General features: G+C 39.5%; 1 protein-coding gene across 1 annotated transcript in view; it reads right to left on the bottom strand.

Moving 5' to 3' along the window:
- plcl1 (phospholipase C like 1) overlaps positions 1–12,370 on the bottom strand; it is a 156,639-nt gene extending 144,269 nt beyond the window's left edge. The window contains exon 1 of the mRNA XM_030124269.1: positions 11,426–12,370. Coding sequence (XP_029980129.1) covers positions 11,426–11,605 — 180 coding nt within the window. The 5' untranslated portion in view covers positions 11,606–12,370. The remainder of the gene's footprint in view (positions 1–11,425) is intronic.
- Positions 12,371–12,838: the final 468 nt, after the last annotated feature.

The following is a 12,838-nucleotide window of genomic DNA, read 5'->3' as shown; positions in this document are numbered from 1 at the left end:
GCTGTCAGATTAATGTAGGGAAGTAAAAAGTACAATGTCGCTCTCTGAAATGTATTAGAGTGGAAATATAGATCAGCATCAAATGGGAACAATTAAATAAAGAGGCTCAACATTGTACTTAAGTTAAAAAAAAAAAGTCTACAAAGTTAAAATCAGCTTCCATAAATCTCGGCATGAACTACAGAACTGTAGGATGAGTATTGTATCATAATAATTTAAGCATGTTTTCTTTATTTCAGAAATATGTTTTACAGTAAATAATATACTTAAAGTAATTTTAAGTGGAGTGGGAGGTGGGGTGGGGGGGTTCACAGAAAGCTTGAAGTTAGCACTTTCAGCTACATAAACCTACTCTAGTTATTTCATGCTGAACTCCTCTTGGTTATTAACAGGACATTAGTTGTGGCAGCGGTCACACTGTGTGAAGTTCATGGTACATTTCTGACATTGTAAAGCCGCATTTCCACTACGTGGTATCAGCTCAGCTCAACTCGACTCAACTCAGCCTTTTTGCATTTCCATTACAAAAAAGGGCCTGGAATCTGGTACCCGGATTTTTGGTATCACCTCCGCCGAGGTTCCAGGACTGGAGAACAGATACTAAAACGTGACGTGTAAACACTGCAGATCACTGACTGGTCAGAGAGTTGTCTCTGTGACCCGCCGTTTTACAAAAATCAGATGCGGAAGTGGACAGTAAATATAGTGGTAGGTTAATCTACATGATAACAGCCCGCAAAAACTACACCATGGTTTGTCGAGGAGGTTCAGTCGTAAAAATTCAGCGTGAGCTTGACGAGACAACACGCAACAAGCGAGTTTATCAACAACTCTCTGAGCAGACGACACGAAAGTAACGCGTCGCATCGCTATGACGTCCAGGTACTGTAAAGTCAGTAGTATCCTGTCATGGAAATGGTCCCCAGGAATAGGACCTGGAACCCGAGTCGAGTCGAGCCGGTTCCATGTAGTGAAAACGCGGCATAAGAGTTTTGTCCCAGGCTGTAAACCTCTTCACTGTCTAACACAGCACCACAGTTTTTTTGTTTATTTTTTAATATCACCACCTTTTTTCATCTATCACCAAAATCACAGACCGTGAACCCGCATCTGAAAAAATCTCGTTACTGTGTTCCTGTCACGAGAAGGATTTAGATAATCCACTGATTCCCATTTCTTGGAAAAATCAATAATATTAAGAAACTGAATGTCCAGTGGAGGCCCTGCAGCCACACTAAGCACAGTCTGGCAGTCCAACTTAGAGATATCAAGGCTGTGCACTCCAAACACAATAGCAGAAGAGATTGAGGGAGACAGTGTCCTTCAGAGCTCCAACAGTGAGCAGTCAGGCAACACACAGGCCTGTCAGGGAGACGTCCAACCATGCCTTCCCCCGAGTCTCATCCTGGAAAACCTGGTGTGTCTGTGTCTGTGTGTGTGTATGTGTGTGTTCTTATTCGATTGTGTGCGGGCTCGACTGTTAATCCTGCTTCACTCTCCAGGCCTGACTGGCATTTCCATCCCAGAGTGCTGTGTTTGCCTTCTGGTATGTTACACAGTAATGCTGTAAGCTAATTGCTGATGGTTTGCTGGGGAAAATTAATATAACAGTCTAAGCTTAATGTGTTTAACTTGATTGAGATTAACGTCCCTTTAACTCACTCTTAATACGTGATTATGCAGCGCTCTGGCAGTGAATGCAGCTCATCCGTACAGGGTTGACTCTGGTCTGAATAAATATGACTGAATGGTCGAAAATGAGCCTGAATGATGGACTTCCATCGCTCAACACTCGTACAGATTTTGAGTGTAGTTTTAGGAGAATATCAGTGAATTTAAATGGAAAAAAACATCTTTGAAGACATTTCTTTTAACCAACAAAGACACTAGGGTGGTCCAACAATCATGGTAAAAAATAAAGTTTCAGATAACCTCAAATAGAACCCTGCATTAGGTTTTGGCATTCAAAAGATGATTTAGGACAAAATTTGGAAGAAAAAGGAGATGTTTTAGAGGTTGCACAAGTTGCTGGAAGTTTCCTGGGAATTGACTAATTTTGCATTTTCAGCATAGCCGAGCTGACCTGCTAAGAGAAGCAGCAGTACTATCAAAACCAACGTTTGAGTGCTTCATCTAGAAATATATGTATGAAGTAAGGCCGCCGACATCTTTGGTACTTGAGTGAGGAATTGGTTGGCCTGGCATTCTTCGACTCCAGTGTGACACAAGAGCAGAAGCAGCTGATGGTTCACAACATGATGGAAAATGAAGGTTCAGAGGTTCCACCAAAGTGTTGTGATGCCCTTAATCAAGCAGATTATGAAGGGAAGCAGATCAGTGATTTTGTCACCACCAGCGCCATGCGTTTCTTTGAAACTTTGGATCTGCCACAAACATTCTTCAGAATTCCTCCAGAAGACTGGGCTGATGATGAAGACTTTCAGAAGGCTGATCAAATTGTGCATTTCAGAAAAGTTGTCAATGATGTTGCTGAAAGAGGGGTGGAGCTTATTCAAGACTTCAACTGTAGCCGAACAAAAAATGAAGATCAGAAACAGTACTGGCTCCAAGTTGTCAAAGAACACATGAACATTTTTTGTAATTTCAATAAAGCAACAGTGGTTGCTGGACTTTCTAAATAACATTTTTATGCGAGTTGCAGTTTGATTTTGAGAATAAAATTACAAATTATTCTAATATGCCTTATTCATTTGGCTAGTTATGTTATAGTATATAGAGCAATCTTCACGTGTCTCGTGCAACCTCTAAATATTAATCAACTTGCATAAAATTTGAACCGAAGTAATTTGGCCAGATATGAAACCAAATGCAGGGTTCTAATCCACAGAATCTTAAAAAAAAAATGTTGGACCACCCTAATAGACACCACTCTGTTAGATAGAGTGTGTGTCTCAAAATTTCACAGCATAATCTATATTCAAAATGAAATTCAAGTGAAGTTATAACAAAATCCACCTTTTATTTTAATATATGACTTTCAACTTTGTCCTGGAACCTTAAGGAATACAAAATGTCAAAACTAAAGCACACAGAGCAATTTTCTAATTAAACTAGAGAGGAACAAGAGTTATTTGTGGCATCAAGGGTCAAGAGTTGAATGCATGTTGGAGCGCTTTCAAGGGTCAGATGGACATGAAACTCACAGTTGAGTTGGTAATATAACAGATGAGCGCTATATGAACACATCAAATGTGACAGAGCAAGATTCTGCAAAGAAACTGTGTCACACCCTATCCCCAGGCTTAGGAAATACTTAAAAAACACATTTCGTGTTCAATATCCAGACGCAGAATTGGATTGATTTAACAACTATGACTCAGAGCAGTTGTTCTTGGCAGCAATTCAATTTAACATGGTTGTAAATGAAAAGCCGTGTATTGTAGAGGTAAAAACAAAGGGCTTACAGATTTCCAAAGAAGACAAATATATAAACATGACAAATTAAAGGAAATCCAACATAAAGTGTCTTTGTAAAGGACAGCTCGAGGATGGCTTGAATGCATCTCGGTATTGAATATACACACTGTGTGAACTCTGCTGGAGGGATAAACACCAATCTTCCACAGATATTGCCTCATTTGGTGTTTCGATAACAGTGGCGGACAGTGCTGTCTAACACATCTGTCCAAAATCTCATATAGATGTTCAGCGAGTTGAGATAGGGTGTGAAGGCCAAAACAAATTTCATGCTCCAAACATTCAGTGAGTCCTGCATATGTTGGATGCAAGCTTTGTCACCATGGAGAAGAGACCACTCCCATCAGGTTTCTACTGTAATTTGTCTGTATTCTGTATCTGGAACCACAGCTAATCCCCATTCAGAGAAATCTGCCCTTTACATTGAACTGTATAAGTTTATTATTACTATTATAACCTTTATTTAACCAGGAAAAAAGCTTATTATGATTAAAAATGTCTTTTTCAATAGTCCTGACCAAGACTGCAGCAGCAGAAGTTACACAAAATAGAAATCCCAGCCAAACATCCACACTAAAAGTATACATAAACCAAAATAAAAGTCAGTTCTAAAACCATACATAAACCACTAAACTAAGAACATATAAATAAAACCGCCATCATTAACCCCTAAGGATCCACACAGCCACTAGCGACACTAATCCTATCAATACATGTAAATAATTGGTGTAAAATACAGTTATTCATCTTTTCATGGTCATCAGACATGACCCATTTGGACGTTCAGAGGCTCCATAGTTACCGTGGAAACACCATCATCTTCTATAACATTGATTCGCCAGTAAAACCCATGGAGTTGGATCAATGACGGTGGATGGAGACACTAGGTTTATGTTATGTTAGTGATATATTTTGCCAAAAAAGTCACTTTTACTTCAGTTCTCTCTGTTTTTGATATAATAACCCTCAACTTCAATCTGAGCTTTTATGAATATCTTCACGATCAGTAAATTAAATATGGGAAAAAATCTGATTTTTACTGTAAAAACACAAAATACAGAGGACAATATTATAATAAATGATGAAAAATCACTTCAGAAAAGTTAAATATAGAGAAAAAAATATTTTGCAACTACCACATAAGTAGCACTGGGTCTTTATGGGTTAATTTAAAAAAATATTGAACATATAAAACAATGTTACTGAAAAGCATCTCAAAGCAGAACGTGATTCAATGAATTAGATAAACATCTACATCCAGATTTTAAATGACATATTTATATTAGTTTATATGAGCTTCAAAGTTGCAGGGGGCAAAAATCATGCAACATGGAACATGAAGCCAAAATATCATGGTTAAGCAGATACCGTGTTGCCTTCATAATGAGACATACAGTAGATATAGGCTGGGGTGCCATAAAAGGGGGTAAATATGACAAATTCATGGGGCCCAGTGAATATAGGTTAGAAGTTGTGAAAATTTTATGGAAGATCCAGAGTAACAGAGAGGCAAAGAAGCCGTGAGTCTGACATCCAAAGTTAAGTTTCACTTTCGGTTTCACGCCAGTTATGATGGAACACACCCCCATGTATATACATCCCACCCCTACACTACATATATAGCCCCCCCTCCCAATGACAAATTTACAGATACTTTATTTTATGAAGGACCCACAACATTTACCTTTCATGGGGCCCACAATTACTAGCGATGCCCCAGGACATAGGCCTGTTAAAACTGCTCTAAACACCAATTGTAATTCCAGCTATCAGTCACATATATTACACCCCCACCTCTCTGATCAACCGTCTTGACCAAATATCTATCCTGTGATCTTACACCGTGGAGCGTATTTTCTACAGGTCTGTAAACAGAGTCAAGAGCAAGTGCTGAAGTCTTGTTTTTCCTTAAACCATTTGAAACACAACACTCTGAGATGTAAATATGAAATTTCAGCCCAGTGGAAAAACATTCACTCTGACACATCATCGTGTGTGTTTATGTGACACACTTCACAGTCACACATTTATTTATATTTGAGTTTCCAGGGAATTAATTATGAGCAATCAATCACTAAGGCTGTCATGAGGTGAGAAGTAATTATCAAACAAATAGCAAACTGCCATAGAAATACAGGGCGGGGAAGCAAAATTTACAATATTTTGAGGCAAGGATTGAAAGACAGTGTATGACCAATTAGTTTATTGAAAGTCATGAGAATTTATTTGCCACAAGAAAACTGACATAATAGAAAATGTTTTTATTCTATGTGTCCTCCTTCTTTCTCAATAACTGCCTTCACACGCTTCCTGAAACTTGCGCAAGTGTTCCTCAAATATTCAGGTGACAACTTCTCCCATTCTTCTTTAATAGTATCTTCCAGACTTTCTCGTAATAGTTTTGCTCATAGTCATTCTCTTCTTTCCATTATAAACAGTCTTTATGGACACTCCAACTATTTTTAAAATCTCCTTTGGTGTGACGAGTGCATTCAGCAAATCACACACTCTTTGACGTTTGCTTTCCTGATTACTCATATGGGCAAAAGTTTCTGAAAAGGTATGGATAATAGTGTTAGGTATGATTGTGACATCAATATATGTTTGGTTTCAAAACAATTGACGTAGTGCCTGCTGAGAAAAAACAACGAAATGTTCATTGTAAATTTTGCTTCCCCACCCTGTATTATAAACTCTTTTACTGAAATATACATTAATTCTGCACTCAGGTGACAATAACCTATAACAGTGTGTGTGTGGGGGGGGGGCACCGGACAAATCTCAAAAAGTGGAAAATGATAAGGAAATAGCAGCTAAATATGATGTTTGTGTTAGTTTCGTTTGAACAGAGATAATGTAGACGCAAAACTCAACCGCAACAAGATGATTCTGTGATAACTGCTACCGATCCATCAACCACCAAATGTTAAATCTGATCCACATGAAAAATGGATGTCAGATTTACCTGTTACATTTGCTCACCAGGGTCTAAATGGATCAGGCTTAATCTGAAATAAAACTAAAGAAAATAAACATATTAACGGTTTTAAATATCTGATGGTAGTGATGAAGCAGCATCAGTTAACACACGACCATGGAATATGATGATTTTAAGAACCTTACAGCTACTTCAAGGTGGAGTTAAAGGGAGTTGATGATGATTACGCCACTGATTATGTGAATTATCTTAACCATTAGCTGCATTCAAGCTCTTCAGCTGATGATGCAATGCTACATCCATGCAACAATTCGGAGCTCACTGGCGGAACAAGGATTGCCTTAATTGCCTGCATGTGTGTGCGTGTTTTGATGGAGAGAGCTGAACAAACAGGGGTGTGTGCATGCGTCTGTGCACAGGGGAACATGGTATGTGTAGGCGTCTTTGAGTGTGTGTTGTTGTAGTAATGGGAGCTGTGAAAGGATTCAGTCTCACCTTTTCTCTCATTTCTGCCAGTCCCCTCTATTGAAAAAAAAACGTACAGTCTGGTGAGTTTGAGTCTGTGGAGGGAGAGTCTAAGCCTAGAAATGCGCATTAGTCGATCCCATTAAAATCACAAAAGAAGCAAAACTTCTATTTATATAAAACTCTACGGTAACGCTCATAGATCCAAGAACGCATCTGACAGGGGAAAGTATTCTTTTCTTTCCCGTTGTTGATGTAAGATGCACGTATGTCTCTTTCTATTGAGCACTTTGTGAAAAAAAATTTATTCAAAGGTCAGTTCTGTAATAGACTTGATCAGTGTTTTAATTAATTGTGGTCAAACATCAGAAATGAGACATAAGTGAAAAAAGCTTTGACCATGAACAGAAATGCTGCTGAAAAAAACATTAAAAAAAAAAAAAAAAAAGAAATTAAAAGAAATTGGCATATCATGGAAATGAATAGCTGTGAAAAGTGGACAGAAGAGTAAATCATGCCTATGAGTGGCTTCTACAGTAATAATATTCCATAACAAAAGCTGATATAGTGGAGAAAACATATGTGACAGCAATACAGAATACGTCTGTTATATTCTCAACTATCACTTGAATTGTATGTTTTCTTATCCATAAATAAAGACATTTCCTGGATAAACTGATACAGAAAAGGCACAAATTGGTGCATAAAAATGTCAACACATGAAATTAAGTGTCTCAAATTCTTTCTTAAAACGCCCCCCACATGCATGAATGAGTGTACAGAGTGGGCGTATTAGAAATTACTTAAGGAATTTTAAGTATCACTGAAGTCATGACGAAAATATTTTTTTAAACAGACAACACTAACGGGGATTTCTTATTTTCTTATTTCTTATTCACGGATTCAGGAGGCTCTCAGTGATATCCCAGACGACGGCCTTCAGAGGGTTGTTCATTCCAACCCTGGCCGGTGCATTCATAGAAATACGAAGATTTACTTTCATTTTCCAGTGTAATAAAGAACATGTTTCATTTGTTTCAATAAATTTGTAATAGGAATATGGATTTTCTTACCAAGTTTTAATGCCTAGTTACTTTTCACCCACCCTGTAGATATGTCATAGGGTGAACATATGCGTGCGGAGTAAGACAAAAGGCTAAAGCGGAACTTAGTGTCATCCATCCATCTGTGCCTGCCAGTTCGTATTTTAACACATTTCTAATAATTCTGAAGGTGTTAAGGTTCAGTCCTGAGTCGGAACTGTCACAGCTGAGGGTGCCTGTCACTGACATCACTCATCTCATCTGTCCGTTCTCTCATCCGCTTCCTTCCCAGCAGCTGTCAAAGACCTCTCTGTTCAGAAGGACCCTCCAGATGGGGCTCGCTAGGCTGACTCGCGGCCACATATGCACCACGGATGAGACGAGAGGCTGGCCGTAACCGCCACCTCCCCCCTTCCACTGACCGCTGACATGAAATACAAGGGCTTCATATTAGCATCAGATGTGATGTGATGAGCTGAGAAGGTCATAAAGCTCTGTGGCGGACAAGAGCGTCAATCTATCAACCCGCCACAGATGCCGCCAGCATTGTGAAAATCAGCTTCCTGTCTGATTTTGGTCCAACTAAATTACCTCACAAGACAGGTGACACATGACCTGTAGCGGAGAGGATCCTGCTAAGACATGAAAGGTAATGATCCCCAAACATGATCCTCACTTCCCCATCCCGCTGCTCTGTGGGGTGCAGTGACCTGCAACCTGAGCACGGGTCAGAGTGGAAAAACATGAAGTCACTATGACGTTAGTGGGTCAGTAGGTGAAAGGTCCTTCTAGCTTAGTTCACCAAGAACTAGCCCACATGATGAAGACGGTGTGGGTATGGGTCAGGGTGGGTTACCTGTAGCCATGCAGGCCAAATAAAGGAAAGTCACTGTTTTATACTGATGCTTATTTTTCTCCGTCTTTGAACCATGACAAGTCAAAACAATAAAATAAATAAACATGTAACAGTTTCAGATAACAGTCTCTCAGTCTCTTGAGAGTCTCTTAAGATAATGCCAGGAAATAGACAGCTCCTAACATGGTAGCCTTACAAATGGGTCCAATAAAAGTCCAACAAACTGTCTGAAATGCATCACACTGTTCATTTAGGCATATACAAGAAAAATTACTGTGCATTTTTTCCAGAGTCAAAAGTATTTTCCTCAAAAAGAGCAAATTTGGCTCTATATTGAGTTTGGAGAGCTCTACCCAAAGAGTAACTTTTACTCTTTTTAGAGAGGGACCAAATGTTATCTGAGTAGAGTAACATTTTCTTCAATTTGAGTAAATTTTACTCAGGCAAATTTTCTGTGTATGAAGAAACACTGAGGCTACGTTCAGACAGCATGTCTTAATGCGCAATTCGGATTTTTGGGTGAAATCCGATTTTTTGTGTGCTCATTCATATTACAGATTAAATGCAACTTTTATCAGTTTTGAGTATGAACTGAATGCGACCCTGAAAAGAGGTCCTGATGTAATACGTGACCATGCAGGCACGCACTGTGTTTACAGAAGTAAATATGTTTTTCCTGCCGCTCCTCCTCCTGGGACGCAGAATTGTGATGTTTGATGCATTTCAGTAACATAAACATCAGATAAATGCGACCTGGCCGCTCAGACTGAAATTGAATTGCAAAATATCAGATACGTATCAGATTTAGGACCACGTATGAAAGTGGTCTGGGTCGGATTTGAAAAAAATCAGATTCATGCTGTTCAAACTGTCTTCAACAGATCAGATACAGGTCATATATGTGCAAAAAATCAGATTTGGGCCACATTCAACTGCAGTCTGAACAAAGCCTTAGTGGAACAAAAACAATTGAAAAACAGCTACTGAGGGGCACAGCCTCTTGATCCAAATGCAATATTAACATTATGTGATTTCTCTGCTACATCCATTCTGACTCCAATCCACAATCCTTAGTGGTCAGGGTTTTTCCTGGATAGAGAATTACAAAGCGACCACCACAAGCTCTTCACAGAAAATGCTATTTGCTCTTGATTTATGGGTGTAGAAACAAGGTGTCTAAACCAACAGATAACTCCACTGGTCTGTTTTTCTTCAAGACTTCTAACAGATGTTCCTATCTCTCTAAAATGTGGGCGATAACAGAATAGCCAGTGTATCTGAAGTTAGCATTAACTCTGTCATATATTACCTGATTTTGTCAACTTGATGAACTGTTTGTCTGATAAACAGTAAAACTGATTACCACACGGTGTTCCATGTGTTAATTGTCATTGACTTTCTAATCACAGAGGTATTAAGAGTACTAAAGGGCAGTGCTTAGCTGTATGAAGTGTTTGTTTGTGACAAGGATGTTTTCAGCCAGAACAGACTCGTTATGCTTCAGTCACATGACCCAAACATAATTTATCGTTTACCGGCCAAGCATTAAATTAAAAACCAAACCTCATTTTTAAAATGTATTTTTGAACCATCTAATTTATGTCAGATTTTTTTAATTTTAGTGACCATATCAACTCAAACAGTCATGAATTTATAGGAAAAACAATCAGAAAATATACATCACAATAAACTGCAGATAGAATTGGTTTGCAGTTAAGACTAATCATCTGTCTTGATATGCATTTTATGTGGATAAACATGATCAAATAATACAAAAAAAAAACACAATAAGATAAAATAGTCAGAATAAACTCAGTACTTAAATGAGGAAATCATGATAAAAACACTAAAAATAGATAACATTACCACTATCTTTGTGAGATTGCTACTTCTCTATAGCACTTGTGTCTATAAACCTCTGTAAAAAAGAAAAAAAAAAAAAAAAAAAAAAAAAGGGAGAAGCTGAAATTCATTGTGCAAAAGGTGGGAGTGATCATTTCAGCCCACTATAGTGAACTGAGACACTGGGTGGATCATTCAACAATTTCATTTACTGAGTTTCTATGAGGATGATTAACCAAACCACACCTAAGAGCTATCACTGTTATGAATGTTTATTCAATCCAGTGGCAATAAAGTGCATTATGAGTAAAATTCAACTCTTCAATCTCTGCTTTTTCTTGCAGATTGCTTAGTTCCACTCAGAATGAATGACTCAGAAGTGCAAAAGTTTTTTTTTTTAACCTTGCTTAACTGCTATCCTATTATCTGAGAATGCGGTGTGGCTACTTTAAAACCTAGTCAAAGCACAAACACGGACGCTGAGGAATTTGAAACGTGAAGTTACGCACAAGTGACGCGCAGAAAGGACACCAAGTCAGGATGGTATCAGCGCGTCAGAAGATGCACTGCTGTCATGAGCGCGTCAAAAACCCGGCTGGCCTTGGAGAACGCATATGTACCATGATGGATGGCTTCCTGAAAAATGCTTCTACCATCCCATTCCCTTCTGTAGTATGACTCCTGCTTGATTTTTCCTGCATGTTTGGGTGTATTTATGACACCAAAAAAAAAAAAAAACAATACTTCAGTCTTATTTCTAATACGGGAGTGAGGGGGTCAGAGATGAAAACTGAGCCACAGAAATGGGACAAACAGCTCCAGGTCAGGGTAGGGTTTCTGTACCTTAATGATGCTGCTCCGGCGTGGTGCTGCCTTCACAGTCTCCAGGAGGATGGTGTCCGTGTCCTGACCGCCACCGGGAAGGATGACACCGCTCCGCCGGCCGCGGGACGCTCTAGGCGGGATGCAGTCCGGCGCGCCATCGCTGCACACGCCGTCTCCGTATCCATCACGTTCAGACATGTCGACAAAAAGCAGGAGGACTCGGTTTTGAGAAACGGGAAGAAAAAAAAATTATTCAACTCGTCGAATCGTACCTAGATAAAGTTTGTCTTGGCTGCGCATGGATGCAAGAACTGGGTCTCCAAACGCGTCAGACGCTCATGTCTCTTTCTAACTGGAGGAAACTAATCGACCCAATTTCTTTAATTATGAGCAGATTTTTACAGTCACTGAACACCAAGCTGTTTGACTTCAAGCTTTAAGGCTAGGATGACCTCCACAGTCCATCTCGGCTTCAGTGAAACGTCCCCCCAGTTCAAATCAAAGCATCACACCACCCGCAGGTATCTCACAATGTCGACTTGGATGGAAACTGGACTAGTGCGCTCTCCGGAGACGCGCAACAAGTCTTCGCCGTTCCCGGTTTGGCTTTGCTTTTTCTTCGAGGTCTTCAAGGCACAGTTTCCAAATAAACAAAAAGAAAAAAAACAAATGATCCAAGAAAACGCGGTGATGTTGGTGCAAATTAAAAAAAAAAAAAAAAAAAAAAATGTGTGACAAGAATCCAACGCTTGGCCACAAGGCTACCCGAAACCTTCTCCTTTCTTACCAAAACATATCGATGTCAAAGTGCAGAAAGGAGCGAACTTACGCTGCGGTCGGCGTCGGCTGGAGACGAGAGGCGGACATGTGTCAGTGCGGTGCGCATTGCTCACACTAAACACATCCACTACTGTCGTCTTGATTGTACTCTGGGTAACAACAAACGACTTTTGACGAGAATAGGGAACACAATTGACAGTCGCACCGCCTCTAACCCGCCACCCCTCCCTTCATCCCTTCACTACGCTCCTCCCCAACGACGCCCGGAACTGTGACTGACGTGCGCCACGACCAATGCGCACCGGCTCTGCGAGGGTTGGAAGCAGTCACAGGCGCTGACAGGTGGAGTGGTGAGCGTCTGAGAGGGAAAGAGCCAGTTTGGACACTTTAAAGCAGGGGTGTCACACTTATTTTAGTTCAGGGGCCACATTCAGCCCAATTTGATCTCAAGTGGGCAGGACCAGTAAAATAAAAACAGTAAAAAAAAAAAGTTAAATTCTATTATGATCAGGTTTACATCTACAACAAGGTTATAATAGTTTGGGATTTTTCATTATCGTTTAATTTTATTTAGTTTTCATTTTTTTTCTCTAATTAAGTTAGTTTTAATTAGTTTTTGGAGCAGGTTTGGTAGTTTTTATTAGTTTTTGT

Source organism: Sphaeramia orbicularis, chromosome 21, assembly GCF_902148855.1.
Source record: "Sphaeramia orbicularis chromosome 21, fSphaOr1.1, whole genome shotgun sequence".
Lineage (NCBI taxonomy): Eukaryota > Metazoa > Chordata > Actinopteri > Kurtiformes > Apogonidae > Sphaeramia > Sphaeramia orbicularis.
The sequence above is the reverse complement of the archived record's forward strand: the minus strand, read 5'-3'. Positions and strand labels throughout refer to the sequence as shown.